Below are 14,681 nucleotides of genomic sequence, written 5' to 3'. Positions count from 1 at the left end.
ACACATCGCAGAGGCCCAGGCCGGAGGCAGACGGGAAATCCAGATGCACATGAAGCCAGGCAGCGGCTGGGCCCCCTTCTTGGGCCGACACAAATTTTCTGGACCTAGGTGGAGGCGACTCGACGGCTGCACAACACTGTGAAGGTACCAAGGGCTGCTGCATGGTGTACTTTCAACTGGAGCAAAGCCCGGGTGGGGCCCACGCCTGTCATCCCAGCACCCGGGAGGCTGAGGCAGGAGGGTCACAAGTTGGAGGCCAGCCTGGGCTCCATAGAGAGATCTTGTCTCAAAAACTCAACAGTGAAATAAAAAGGGGAGAGGGAAGATGTTGCTCCACCTGAGGAATGTCTAGGACGTACCGGACGGGACTCCCCAAGCTGGAGTGGAAGACACGGGAAGGCTCCAGGCCCTGGCGGTCCCACAGCAGAGGGAGAAGGCATCGAGAAAGCAGGGAGTGCACTGTCGCCCAGCCCTGCCCCCAGCAGCCCCTGCTCCAGGAGCCCGACTGCACGTCTGATGTTTCACAAGTCAAATGCTCTTTAGAAAATTAAGAGCTTTCTGTTCAGAAAATGATGCACTAAACACCAAAGACAAGCTACAAAATTGAAGATTTACAACACAGGAAACCAACAAAGACTCAAGTAACATGAATAAGAACTGCAGGGCTGGGGATTTAGCTCAGTGGTCTCGCCACCTGCTGCGCAAGCACAAGGATCTGAGTTTGATCCCCAGTACCAAACAAAAAAAAAACTACAAAGCATTAAGAAAGACAGTCTTTCTTTTATTTTTATTTTTTCTAGTACTAGGGATTGAACCCAAGGCCCTTGGACTGAGCTGCATCCTCAGTCCTTTTTATATTTATTTATTTATTTATTTATTTAGAGACAGTGTTTCACCATGTAGCCCAGGCTGGCCTCAAACTCATGGCAAACCTCCTGTCTCAGCCTCCCCAGTGCTGGGATCACAAGTATGTGCCACCACGCCCAACTAATTTTTTTTTTCAAGACAGGGTCTCATTAAGTCACTATGCTGCCCAGGCTGAGCTCCAACTTGCAACCCTCCTGCCTCTGCCTCTCAGATTATAGCCAAGTGCCACTACACTTGGCCTTCACAGCCAATAATTTTCTTCTCCTTCTTCTTCCTCCTCCTCCTCCTCCTCCTCCTCCTCCTCCTCCTTCTTCTTCTTCTTTTGTGTGTATGGGGAGGAATTGATCCAAGGGCCTTTGCACTGAGCTAGCCTTTTCTTTTTAATTTTGAGATTAGATCTCACCAAATTGCCCCATGGGACTTGAACACGTAGTCCTCCTGCATCAGCCTCCCCAGTACCTTCGATTACTGTATAGACATGTGCTACTGCACCCAGCAGTCAATACTTTTCTTGGTGAGCTGGGCATGGTGGTATAGGCCTGTAATCCGACCACTGGGGAGGCTGAAGGAGGAAGATTGCCATGAGTTCAAGGCCAGCCTGGGCTACATAACAAGACCCTGTCTCCAAAAAAGAAACTAAAAAAATAATAATTTTTTTCCTGGTGCTGGGGTTGGAAGCCAGGGCTGTGCATATACAAACTTCTCCTTTGTTTTTTGTTTGTTTCTCACTGTGATCCTCCTGCCTCAGCCTCCCAAGTGCTGGGATTACAGGTGTGTGCCACCAAACCCAGCTCATACAGACTTTTAGAGATGGATGAGCCTTGAGCAGGCCTTTCTCCTGAAGTAGAAACCAGGAATCACGAAGTTCAGCTGCATGAACAACCAGAGGGAAAACCAGCAGAAAATAAGGTGCCACTTCCACCCTCCATATGGCGCCCTGATGAGAATCGTGCCATCCTGCTGGGAAGCTGAGCACCGTGTTTGGGGACTCAGCCCGCCTTCGCCGTGTCACCAGCACACTGAGAACACCTGCGGTCCCGACCAGGAAACAACCCAAAGCCTCTGTGGCTGGAGAGAAGTCCCCTAAACTTCGGGATGCTACACGCGGCATGCACACTCACACACACTCGCACACAGTGGCGGCGGCTCAGCCGGGTGCAGTCAGCATCGATTCCAGTCCCAGCACTTGGAGCACCCAGGACCCGGCCCAGCGCCGGCTGTGCAGAGGGCATCGGGGGCCTGGGAGACTAAACTCAGGCTCCTCCGGGGGCCCATGGCCCGCTGCATGAGGCCTCTGCTGTGCAGGGCTGGGGGAGACCCGAGGCCTCACGCTGAGCTGCAGCCCAGGCCTTTTGGAAAATCCCCTTTATTTTGAGACAGGATCTTACTAGGCCACTAAGTTGCAGGCAGAACTCCAACGTGCAGCCCTCCTGCCTCAGCCTCCCAGGATGCGGGGGTCACAGGTTTTAAATCCAAATCCGACATTGCTGCTCTTTATTCCTTACCGGTAGCTGGCGGATAGCCAATTAAAACTTTAAAATCAGCAAGAACTGTAACAGCGGTGGTCAGGCACACGACCCCAGCACTTCTGCAAAGCTGCGGCCCAGGCCTGTGAGCGCCCTGTTCCACAGGCAGGGAAACCGAGGCACAGGCGTGAAGGTTCATGCTGGCAAGCAGAGAGAGAGGGACGTGTGTGTGCGTGTGTGTTGGGTTTTGAACACACTGCACTCTCGTGAGCCTCCTCCCTGTGTGCAGGGCAGGGCGGGGACTCGCGGGGCTCACCCAGGTGCGGTCGTGGCACGGGAGACACAACCCACAGGTTTGCGGGCGCCCTTCCAGGCACTACCTGGTGGCTGCTGCTAAACACTAAACAGAACTGTGTTGGGGTTAGGGCCAAGCAGAAGGGGCGGGGCTTGAGTCCAAAGCGTGAGAATAAAGACTCAGTGCTGATCTGGAAGGCTGAGGCAGGAGAATCACAAGGTTAAATGCAGCCTGAGAAATTTAGTAACTTAGCAAGACCCTGTTTTGAAGTTAAAAAAAAATTTAAGAAAGACAGCACAAAGGCCCGGGCTCCAATAAAAAAGGCTCGGTGCGTCCCTTCCTGGAGGAGGGGCTGCGGTGGGCCTGGGCATTGCTGGGTGAATAGGAGTTCCCCGGGTGCACAGGGTGAAGGATGCGACCCCCACAGGCTTAGAGAGCGAACAGACTCCGAGCGCGGAGGGCGCAGGACCAGGGCCAGGCCGGCGGGGCGGGGCCGGCCTGGATCCGCCCCGCGCGTCACCGGCGTCGGCGCTGTCCGCGCCCGGTGCTGACCAAGATGGCAGGCGGCGCCCGGGCCCCGGCGAGCGCGGAGCTGCCCCGGCCGCGCGGCCACTGAGCCAGAGCCATGTCGCTGCTCTGCGTGGGAGGTAGGGCCGGCCGGGCCGTGCGGACGCGGGCGGTGATCCGGGCTGTCGGGACCGTGTGCCCCGGGCTATCGGGGCTGGGCTGGTCCTGATGCCCCGCCAGGCGGCCGGCGCAGGAGGGTCTCCCGCCGGCCGGCGACCCCGGGCCCTGGCAGCCGCACCCACGGGCGGGCGACACACGGGGCGCAGTCCCGGGGAGCGGAGGCCATCTGCGGGGCCCACGCCCAGGCCCACGCGGGGGGTGGGGAGGCCGAGCCCCCCTCGGCGCTGCTCGGGAGACCCCACCCCACACGGCCTGCGGTGGGCGGGGGCCGCGGGCGCGCGTGCGTGGGAACCGCCCCTCCCCCCTCCATTCACAAACCCGCCCGCCCTTGCTCGGCGCGGCGTGGACGCGGGGCTCTTAAAGGGACAGCGCCCCTTTCCCGAGCGAAGTGCGGCCTGGCGGGGCGGGGGGCAGAGGAAACCCCGCCACCAAAGGCCACCCCGACCCGCTGGGCTCGGAGAGCGCGGAAGCGGGGGCCCCACGCACCCCAAAGGCCAGCCCGAGGACGAGAGCGGGCGGCCTAGGGGAGGAGCCTCCTCCGCGCCCCCAGTGCTGAGGGGCACAAGGTTGGGATGACGTGGGCGGGAGGGGCGGAGCGACCCGGGCCTGGGGCTGGAAGGGGCGCCCTCGTCCGCGCGTCCTCGCATCCCAGGAGTTGAGGGAAGGCCAGCCCCGCCCCGCAGGCCCCTCCGGGGGCCCGCACTCACCCCAGACCCTTCTAGGCAGCGCAGCCGGCGCAGGAGCCGGGACCGCTGGCACAGGTCGGGCCTCGAGGCCGCAGGACCCCAGGCGCACATCTGGGTCGCCCTCGTATGCTGCTGCCTGAGAGCGCATCTCACAAAGGTCTCTCCTCCTCTCTGGGAGGCCGAGGCAGGATTGTCACAAGTTCGAGCCCATCCTGGACAAGTTAGTGACGTAAAGAGCGCTGGGCATGTAGAGGTCAACGGACCTCCGAGCAAACACCCAGACGTGGGCCCTGTGTACGCGCTAAGGCCCAGCCCTTGGAACAGACGGGCGCGCACACAGCAGGCACTGGCCACGGACACGCGTGACAGCGTCGCTGCCGGTCACAGCGGCCTGTCCGTGTGCACACGCACGCACGCCTGCCCGGGTCACGCGCGCTCTCGCGTGCAGCCTGAGCCCAAATGGGAGGTCGCCCTGGACAGGCCTCAACGCGCCCCGCTCTTCCCGGTACTGAGGTGGAACCCAGCCCCTTTGAACTGAGCTCATCCCCAGCCTTTCCTACTTTTTATTCTGAGACAGGGTCTCAGTAAGTTGCCCAGGCTGGGCTGGAAATTTCGATCCTCCCGCCTCAGCCTTCCAGAGAGCTGAGATTCCCGGTGTGCAACACCAGGCCAGCCCCTCAGTGTGGTCGAGACTCCACACGTCCTGACGAGTGAGTTGCTCAGGGGACGCCTCACCAAGCCCTGTGCGCCCAGGCTGTCCTGCGCGGTGCTGGGGCTCTGCCCCTCCCCTCTCTGATCCGCAGCAGCCCCATTTTACAGAGGAGAAAACTGAGGGCCAGAGGTTTAGCAGCCTGCCCGGTATCCCAGAGCCGGAGTGGCGCTGGCTGACGCCGTAGCGGCGCTGGCTGACGCCGTAGCCTGGCGGCCCATCCCGGTGCCCGGCCCGGCTGTCCGCACTCCCCCACGGGGGCCAGCGAGGGCACCCCGGCTCCACTTCCTGCCAGGCCCAGCCGCGCCCTCGCCCGGTTGCCTGCCGGGGACCGGAGCCCTGCAGCGCGCTCGGGAAGGCCGGGAGCGGGCGCCCAATCCGGAAATCGGTGGTGGCTTCATTATGGGGACGAAGCGCTTTCCCGAAGGCCGAAAGTGGACACTTCCGGAGAGGTGCTGCTGGAGCTGGGCTCCAGGAGGGGTCCCCAGGCCCAAGGCCGAGTTCCTGGGGTACACCCGGAGGAGGGAGCGCTCAGCACCGCGGACACCGCCCTGGTGTGTCTGGGCCTTCTCGCCAGGGTCTCAGCCCGGCAGGCAGGGGCACGATTTAACGAGCAGCTACTACCACGGCGCACCCGATGGCTACAGGGCCACCGTGCGGGCGGCGCGGGCAGACCCCGTCCTGGCGTGCGACGCCGGGCAGGCCCTGCACCCAGCAGGCGGCGCGGGCCCCGCATCAGAACCTGGGTCTTTCCCGGTGTCCAGCCAGGCACGCTTAGAACCAGACCCAGCAAGAAAAAAACGGCCACCAGTACCGTGACAGGCGGGTGCAGGCTCCGCGACGCTGCCCGGGCAGGGCAAGAGGGCCGCAGGGCGGGCGGCGTTAAAAATAGCTCCGCGGCTGGCTGGGGGCGGCACCTCCTCCCGCTGACGACATTGCCACCGCGTGACGAGGGGGGCGGGCCTCGCGAGGGGCCCTTTGCTGCCCGGAGGCTGAGCGGGGGATGGCACGGGAGCATCGCCCCCCAGAGCAGCAGGGACTGGGGTGCAGCCCCAGGCACCCACCGCCGAGGACCCCAGACGAGCCGGGGCGCCCAGCCGGGAGAGCGGGGACAGACAGAGACAGAGGGGGAGCAGGAGGAAGAGAAGGGGAGGAAACACATGCAGGGGACCCCGGGGGCGGTGTGGACAGAGACAGATGCAGAGGCGGAGACCGCTCCGAGCCCCTCTCCCGTGGTCCCGGCTGGACCCGACCCGGCACCTCCAGGGCCCTGAGGCCCCACCCCTGCCCCGCCCTTCCTGCCTTGGCCTCCCGGGAAGAGGGCGCTGGGGGTGGGCTGGGGCCAGGGGACCGGGCGGGGTGCGAACCCAGGGAGGGGCCTGGAAGGGGTGAGTGGGAGAGATGGAGCAGGGCACGGAGCCAGATCTGGGGGACAGGAACAGAGACAGAGGCGGCCCCAGCGGGTTCCGGTCCGGGTCACACTGCGGAGTCAGAGCCAGCCTTCTGTGTCCAGGCCAAACCTGTCCTCGCCCCCTTCCCCCAGGCCCCCTCAAGAGCTCGGTCCACACCCCACGTCCCAGTACAAACCCACGTGGAGTGGGCTGGATGCCAGGTTTCTTTGCATTTGAGAATCTGGGCCTTTTCGGTGGGGAAGCTGGCGTTGGCGTAGGAGCTCGCTGTTCCCTCTTCTGCAGCGGGAAGGAACTGTGTTGCCAACGCGCAGTGGGAGCTGTGGGGGTCCTGGCTCCATTCAATTGCGTTTGCGAGGCAAAAATTCGAGCAACAGGAGACAGAGAAGCAACCCAGGACACAGGGCTGTGGTGTTTGTCCCTAGAACCACAATTCTGCTTCTAGGAATGTACTCTCTGTTCACTCGAGCACCCGCCAGGATCCACGGAAAACCCGCAGGTTCAGGAGTATGGGTGCCCGGTGGGGCTGTCTGCATAGGAAGTAAAATAACGCACTGTGCGCTAGAACGAAGATGCGTGAACTATTTCCGGGGTCACCAGAAGCAGCTCTGCTGATTGCACCCTGGAGAGAAGGGGCTGTAGTAGATAGAACCTTACTCTCCATGCAGCAGCTTTTGGGGGTGCTGGGGATTGAATCCAGGGCCTTTGTAATGAGATAAATCCCAACCCCTTTTTTAAATTTTTGAGACAGGGTCTTGCTAAGTTGCCATGTGATCCTCCTGGAGTGCTGGAATGACAGGCATGTGCCACCATGCCTGGCTTCAATGCCACAATTTTGGTTGCTGTGGGTTTTGTAAAACATGCACGCATTTCCTCCATAAGCAGAGAAAGGCTTTTCAAAGGGAACAAGGAGATAAAATGGAGGGCATGGGAAGCCAGGCGCTGTATTCCCAACACTGGGGGAGGCAGAGGCAGGAGGATCATAAATTTACCCAGACTGGGCAATTTAGCAACTTAGGGAGACCCTCAATAAAAAAATTAATGAATGAAAATACAATTTTAAAAAGAGCTGGGGAATTAGCTCAGTGCGAAGGCCCTGGGTTCAATCCCCAGTACCGGAAAGGGGAGCAGCAGCACGGGCCAGGCCAGAGCCAGCCATAGAGGAGTGGGTCCCTGGGCACCGTGAGTTGGTTCGCGATGGGACCCTGGCCCGTGGGCCTGGCATCCACCCGCCCCGCCCCTAAGCACGCCATGGCTCCAACACCCGTGTTGCCCAGCACCCCTGCCTTTGAGCCCTGCACCCCAGCCCTAGGAGCGTCTGGGGAGGCCGAGCTGGACGGCTGACCAGGAAGAGGTGCGTGCGCCTGGCAGGCCGTGGCCGGTAGGTGGTCGTGCCTCTCGGCTGCCCTGCTGCCTCCACTCCTCCCTCGGGAGGCACCCGCGGCCACTTCCCCACGCCTTCTGTTTAGGGTTTGATTTTGCAACAAGGTCTCAGGCGCTAAGTCGCTGAGTTGCCCAGCCTGGGCTCACACTTGCAATCCCCCTGCCTCGGCCTCCCAGCCTGCGGGGATGACAGGGAAGCACCGCTATGGCTTGGTTCCTTCTTTTGGATCTTGTTTGATTGGGGGTAAAGGCACAAAGCCGCTGCGAGGGCAAGATGGAGACAGGGTGGGAGGAGGCTGCTTCCGGGTCAGATTTCCTTCTGCCCTGGGCCAGCCTGGGCTGGCCTGTCTGATGCTTTCTCCCTCCCTCTCTCTCTCCCCCTCTCTCTCCCTCTCTCTCTCATCCCTGCCTCCTCCTCCTCCTTCCTGCTGCCTCCTCCTGTGTCTGTCTCTTTCTTTGTTCTGTCTTTCCTGCTTGGTCTCTTGATGCTTTGTGCTTGCTGTCTTTGCCTGTCTCCTGCTTCTGACTCACTTCTCTCTGTGTCCCCGTCTCCGTCTCTCTCCTCTCGGGCTCTGCCCGTCTCCGTCTCTCTCTATGTCTCTCTGTGTCTGTCTCCCCCCCCCCTTGTCTCTCCCATCACCCTTCCCTATCTCTGTCTCTCCACAGTCAAAAAAGCCAAGTTTGACGGTGCCCAAGGTAAGTGAGCGCCTGCCTGCTGTCCCATGTCGTCTGTCCTCTGTCCTTCTGTCCTCTGTCTCTGGAGAGGGAGGAGGGCTCTAGGCCGAGGCTCAGACTTGGCCTCTCGGTGCGGGCAGCACGGGGCAGTGTCAGGGGCCAGGCAAGGCCTCTTGGATCGGCTACAGATGGGGAAACCGAGGCGTCTGAGTCAGGCTTGTCCCCTCCCCAGCTGCACGCCCGTCTAGTTGTGTGTCAGCGCCCAGCCCTGGCTCAGGATACCCGGGCACCTCGCGTCCCTGGGCCACGTCGCCCCGCGAGCCCTGAGGGGACCCTGTGGGAAGGGAGGACAGGCCAGGAAACAGCGGGGTCATCTCAGCTTGGGAAGGGCCGTCAGGGTCCCTGAGCGCCTCGTCCACCCCTGCTCTCGCCGCCACAGAGAAATTCAACACGTACGTGACCCTGAAGGTGCAGAATGTCAAGAGCACGACAATCGCCGTTCGAGGCAGCCAGCCCAGCTGGGAGCAGGACTTCATGTTGTGAGTCTGCGCACCACAGGCCACGCCTCCCTCGGTGGCCACGCCCTCACACTGTGGTCACGCCCACGGCGAGTGCTCTGCCTGCCGTGCCCCTCGGCCACGCCCCCGCGCTGACCACTCCTCCCCGTCCGACCACGCCCCTGAGCCACATCCTCTGGCCACGTCTAGCGGCCACTACCACCTCGGCCACTCCCTCCCGACCCTCCCGCCTCCTGCTCAGCTGCCCACGCGCGCCCCAGGCCACCCCTGGCCTCTGGGCATGGGTCGCCTCCCCCATCTCCCGGGCACAGACCAAGTCCCTGCGGTGCTAACCTCCCCCCACCCCCCAACCCCGGCCTCCTGCTGCCGCCCGCCTCGCACAATCTGTTCTCCTCCGGCAGCCCGGGGATATTTTTAACCCTCCAGATCACATCCTGGCACTCCGCGTTCCAAACCCGTCCTGGCACGGCGGCCTCGGAACCCCCACGCTGCCCGAGTCCACGCCACCCACGCGCCAGGCGCTGCCCTAGGGCCTTTGCACCTGAGCTGTCCTGGGCCACCTCCGGGCGCCCAGACCCGGTCTCCCCGGCTGTGATTCTGCCCTGGAGCCCCCTCCCGCCCCATCGCAGTCGGGGAGGCCTGTTTCTCTGGTCACGGCCCCTCTGGCTTGTTTCTCCTCTGAAAAATGAGAACACTGGACCCCTTCCCAGGGCTCTCAGAGCCCGGTCTGCACGCCTGTGACCGGAACGACCTGGCCTCCTGAACCCCCTCCCCCTGCTCCTCCCCCAGCGAGATCAACCGCCTGGACCTGGGGCTGACCGTAGAGGTGTGGAACAAGGGTCTCATCTGGGACACCATGGTGGGCACCGTGTGGATCCCACTGCGGACCATCCGCCAGTCCAATGAGGTGACCGTGGGGCTCTGGACGGGGAAGGAGGGGGCCTGGGAGGGCCCAGAGGCATGTGGCCTGAAAAAGATGATCCATGGAGACATCTAGGGTCACCCTGACAACCCCCAAATCACCAGCTCCTTTTAAACTCCTTCCATCCCGTTACTCTGCTTTTTCCCTACATGGCTTCTACCTCATGACCCAAAGTGGCTGTTTAAGGGTAATCATTACGTCTGTATTCCAGCTGAGGAAAGGTAGTAAAGGAGATAGCCACTCACAGCACTTTACTGAGTCATGTGGCTGCAATGGATTCTGGGAAATGTAGCTTTAAGCCAGGCCCTCTGAGCCCAGCTAGAAATTATATTACAGTGCTGTGGAGGGAAAGCAGGGGTAATGTGGACCACTGGTGTCCTGTGCCTGCAGTGGGCAGCAGGAGGGAGGCTGCACCCACCAGAGGAAAGCACCCATGAGAGCCCTGGCCCGCAGCCCTCATGCCACAGTCAGAGGAGGGGCCGCGTGTGTCTCCTCACCGCCCCCACAGCCCATCCCCGCCTCAGCCTCCCTGGGTCGCTGGCAAGAGGAGCCTCAGTTTCCCCGTCTCCTCGGGGGACCGCGCCCGGCGCTCGGTAGGGGCAGCGCGGGAGCGGACATGGCGTGAGGCCCAGAGGCCACCGGCCTGACTGCGCTGTCCCTGCCCAGGAGGGCCCGGGGGAGTGGCTGACGCTGGACTCCCAGGTCATCATGGCCGACAGCGAGATCTGCGGCACCAAAGACCCCACTTTCCACCGCATCCTGCTGGACACGCGCTTCGAGCTGCCCCTGGGTGAGTGGCTGAGCGGCCTCGGGAGGCCCAGCTGCGGGGCGAGCAGAGCCTGGGAGAGAGGCGGAGGTGAGCGGCAGACAGACCCGGGGCTGCCAGGCGCGTGCGCAGCAGCACAGCCCCGCACAGCCCCGTCCGTCCAGGCTGGGATGGAAACCTGCTGAGACCGGTGTGACGGGCGCGCTGGGAGGCTGAGGCAGGAGGACTGCAAGCTGCAGTTCAGCCCGGGTGACTTCCCGACATCCTGTCTCAAAGCAGGGAAAGACAACAGGGCCGAGGGCCGGGGATGTAGCTCAGCGTGAAGCCCTTGGCTTCCACCCCCGCTACCGCACAGACATACCTAAATGAATGAGGTGAGCAGAGATAAACCAGGCCCTTCAGCTCCAGCCCTGCTCAGTAGTAGGGACTCAGCCCGGGGCCTTGACACGGAGCTGCATCACTAGTCCTTTACTTAAAAATTGAGACAGCGTTTCGCTAAGTTGCCCAGGCTGGGCTGGGCTGGAACTTCCGACCCTCCTGCCTCAGCCTCCCAGCGCGCTGGGATGTCCCTCTCCTGTTCTCTCCGCTCCTGCGCAGGGCGGGAGTGGGGGTCGGGGCCCGGGGCCCTGGGCGCGACGGTCACAGCCCGCTGTCCGCAGACATCCCCGAGGAGGAGGCGCGCTACTGGGCCAAGAAGCTGGAGCAGCTGAACGCCATGCGCGACCAGGACCAGGTGCGTGGGCGGTGGCGCTGGCCCCGGTCAGCACGTGGGGGCCCGGCGTCCCCGCCCACAGTCCTGCCCCTCTGCTCCCTTCTCCTGAGAGGGGAGGTCCGCGGCAGGTCCCCACCTGGGGCCGCCTGGGGCCGTCTCCTCCCCTGAGCCCCGCCTCTGCCCGCGCAGTACTCCTTCCCAGACGAGCCGGAGAAGCCGCTGCCGGTGCCCAGCAGCCAGTGCTGTAAGTGTTCCCTGCAGGGCCCTGGGGCTGCTGGCCCTGCCCTGCCCTGCCTGCTTTCGGATCCTCCCAGAACTCAGGGCCACTAGGGGGACCCGGTAGATGCTTTTGCATGAGGCCCTGGACAAGATCTAGAAGTCATTCAGCAAACCTCTCACAGCACTTCCGGCAGTGCCCACCCAGGGACGCATGTGCCACAGGCGCCTGCTGCTTCCTGTGCCCATTTTCTTAAACCAAGAAACCGGGGCAGAGAGAAGAGGCGCCCAAGGCCACCTGCCAGAGGGCGGCACAGCCAGGGTGGAAGGACACACAGGTTGCTCCTTTCCCACCACTCTGTGCTGTTCTTCCTTCGCACTCTTGTTTCGAGCCCAGGTCTCACCGTGTGACCCTGACTGGGCTTGAACTCCTGGGCTCAAGCAATCCTCCTGCCTCCACCTCTTAAGTCCTGAGACCCCTTGTGGATTAATCAGTCTGAGACCCAGCCCTGGGGTGTGCCAAGGCTCAGGGTCCCAGGCTGACCCGGAGGGAAGAAGCGGGAGACCCCAGAATCCTCCCTCCCACCACCAGGCTCAGCCATGGGGGACGGGAAACAGGCAGCAGGACCCCCATCATTCCGCCCTTCTCTCGTAGGCAACTGGAATTACTTCGGCTGGGGTGAACAGAGTAAGTGTTCGCCACCTGCTTGTCCCGGGGACCCCACACCCCATGGCCCACATGAGCCCCTCCCTCACCCCTCCCGGCCTTGGACCCTGCTCCGCTGGTCTGGTGGGGGCAGTGCTCTCGGCGGGCCCCTGGGAGGGAGGCTGGGGCCCAGCTGTGACTCTGCCCTCCTTCTCCCTCTCCCCTCCTCAAGAAAGGGGTCGAAGGGTTAGAGCGAAGCCCCAGGCCACAGCCTCCTGTGTTAGATGCCCAGAGGGAATCGCTTTCTTTTCCTCTTGTCCTTCCTCTTCTTTATTTTCCTGGACTGGGGATTGAACCCAGGGCCTTCGCATTGAGCTGCATCCCCAGCCAGCCCTTTTTTTTTTGAGGCAGGATCTCACTAAGTCGCTACATTGCCCAGGCTGGGCATGAACTTGTGATCCTCCTGCCTCAGCCTCCCAGAGTGCTGGGGTGACAGGTGTGTGTTACCACACCTGGCTGGAGTTGATTTTTTACACGGCTGACCACATTAAAACAATCAGACCTGCTGGGGATGTAGCTCAGCGGCGCCACACTTGCCTGGCAAGTGCAAGGTCCTGAATTCAATCCCCGGTACTGAAAAAAAGAATCAGACCTATTTTTGTGCACCTAGAAACACATGCATTTAACTGTGGGGGCACGCACCTGTAATCCTAGCACTTGAGAGGCTGAGGCAGGAGGATCATCATGAGTTCCAGGCCAGCCTAGAACAAACAACAAAAAAGAAAGATGAATTTTATCTTAAAAAGACTTAAATAAAACAAATATTTAGATAAAATAAGGTACAAAAAATGTACAAACATCTGGCAAATGAGCAAAAATACATAAAGACACAAAAGGCACAAACCATCCCTCAGTGTGTAAAATCATCAGCAAGTTCACTGAAGGTGCTGAGGGGCTAGCGCTTCTTGCAACCCCTTGGCTTGCAGCCCTGGCATTATTTTCAAAATAAATGGAGACATCTGGGCCTGGTGGTTCATGTCTGTAGTCCCAGCTCTCGGGAAGATTGCTGCAAGTTCGAGGCCAGCCTCAACTATACAGTGAGACTGTCTCAAAAAAACAAAAAATTAGGCCCGGGGATTTAGCTCAGTGGTTCCGTCACCTGCCTTGAAAACGTTAGGTACCGAGTTCGATCCCTGGTACCTAAAACAAAAACCTCCAAAAAATAAAGAATAAAAAACTAAATAAATGGAGGCATCTTACCCCAGGATGATCTAACCCCCTCCAGTGCTGCTGGGATGGTCCCCCTGGGCAATTTAGTGAGAGACCCTGCCTGAAATTTAAAAGGGCTGAGGGGGTTCAGTGTGGAGACCCTAGGCTCCCTCTGCAGTATAACAACAAGAAAAAAAAAAAGGAGGAGGAGGAGAAAAAGAAAGTCTGATTTTTCCAGAAGTTGCTGAAAGAAACAAGAAAGTGCTTGACCTCCTGCCCAGACATATTGCTTTTTGTTTTGATTTTTTGAGACAGGGTCTCACTATCTTACCCAGGCTGGTCTTGAATCTGGGATCCTCTTGCTTCAGCCTCCTGAATAGCTGGAATTACAGCCATGTGCCACCACACCCAGTACATGTTGCTTTAAATTTTGGAGGCCCAAAGCACGGTGTGCTTCAGCTCTTGTTAAACTCGGCCCAGCTGGTCCACGCTCTCATGTGGAGCCACCCAAGGGCCTGACTCTTGACAGCGATGTGGCCCGTGCCAGCCGCTCCTTTGCTCTGGATGCAGGCCTAGATTGGGGCGGTCCCCTCCCGCATCAGGGACTCTGTCCCCCATCACCCTGTCTCCCTCTTATGGGAAACCCACTGCCAGAGAGAACAAAACCCCACCTCATTTTTCTGACAGCCTGCATGTTGGTAAAGTTCGGCCTCCCTCAGCACTGAAGGTCACCCTGCAATTTATCCCTGTCCCCTTCTGCACATGACCTACCCTAGCCCAGACTCTAGATCCAATTTGACTCAGATGATGCCAGGCAAGGGTTCCCCCCTCCCTTGTTCTGAGGACTACATCTCTATTGACAAGATCCACAATCTTCCAAGCATTGCATAAAAATTCCTCTCTCTGGGTTAGCAGCCCATCACCCTGTCCCTCCCCTCGCTGTCTCCCAGATGATGACCCCGACAGTGCAGTGGATGACCGGGACAGTGACTATCGCAGTGAGACGAGCAACAGCATCCCACCACCCTACTACACCACCTCTCAGCCCAATGCCTCAGTGCACCAGTATTCTGTCCGCCCGCCGCCCCTGGGCTCCCGAGAGTCCTACAGCGACTCCATGCAGAGCTACGAGGAGTTTTCCGAGCCACAGGCCCTCAGGTAGCTGCCAGCCATCCCTGGCCCCAGGCCTCAGTGGAGAGGGCTGGGGAGGTGGGGATCCAGGGTGCAGATCTAGGGGAGCAGATGAATCCTTTCTTATGTGGGTGTGAAGCCCTTGCTTTACTCAAACACCTGCAAGAAAATTCTGGAAACTTGACTGGAAGGCTGAGGCAGGAGGATCTAAAGTTCCAGCCCAGCCGAGCTACTTAGTGACTCAGCAAGACTTTGTCTCAGGATGAAAAATAAGAAAGGACTAGGGACATGGCTCAGGGTAGAGGGAAATCCTGGAAGCTCTAGCAGCTTGATACAAGGGGGATCGCAGAGCTTGGAGAACTGTTGAGATTCAGGGCAATACTA

At 60.4% G+C, this 14,681-nt stretch overlaps 1 protein-coding gene across 2 annotated transcripts in view; it reads left to right on the top strand.

The window, feature by feature from the left end:
- Positions 1–3,142: 3,142 nt before the first annotated feature.
- Positions 3,143–14,681, top strand: part of Unc13a (unc-13 homolog A) — a 45,809-nt gene continuing 34,270 nt past the window's right edge. For both annotated transcript variants that reach the window (XR_015447587.1, XM_087201837.1), the window contains exons 1-9: positions 3,143–3,275; positions 8,169–8,198; positions 8,617–8,716; positions 9,485–9,602; positions 10,284–10,407; positions 11,043–11,116; positions 11,285–11,339; positions 11,967–11,999; positions 14,117–14,324. Coding sequence is in view for 1 of the 2 variants with exons in the window: in XM_087201837.1 (XP_087057963.1) it covers positions 3,254–3,275; positions 8,169–8,198; positions 8,617–8,716; positions 9,485–9,602; positions 10,284–10,407; positions 11,043–11,116; positions 11,285–11,339; positions 11,967–11,999; positions 14,117–14,324 (764 nt within the window). In the remaining variant the exon portion in view is untranslated. The remainder of the gene's footprint in view (positions 3,276–8,168; positions 8,199–8,616; positions 8,717–9,484; positions 9,603–10,283; positions 10,408–11,042; positions 11,117–11,284; positions 11,340–11,966; positions 12,000–14,116; positions 14,325–14,681) is intronic.

This window comes from Heterocephalus glaber, unplaced genomic scaffold, assembly GCF_053883595.1.
Source record: "Heterocephalus glaber isolate CG9 unplaced genomic scaffold, H.glaber_assembly_v1.0 deba00001761, whole genome shotgun sequence".
NCBI classification, from domain to species: domain Eukaryota; kingdom Metazoa; phylum Chordata; class Mammalia; order Rodentia; family Bathyergidae; genus Heterocephalus; species Heterocephalus glaber.
The sequence above is the reverse complement of the archived record's forward strand: the minus strand, read 5'-3'. Positions and strand labels throughout refer to the sequence as shown.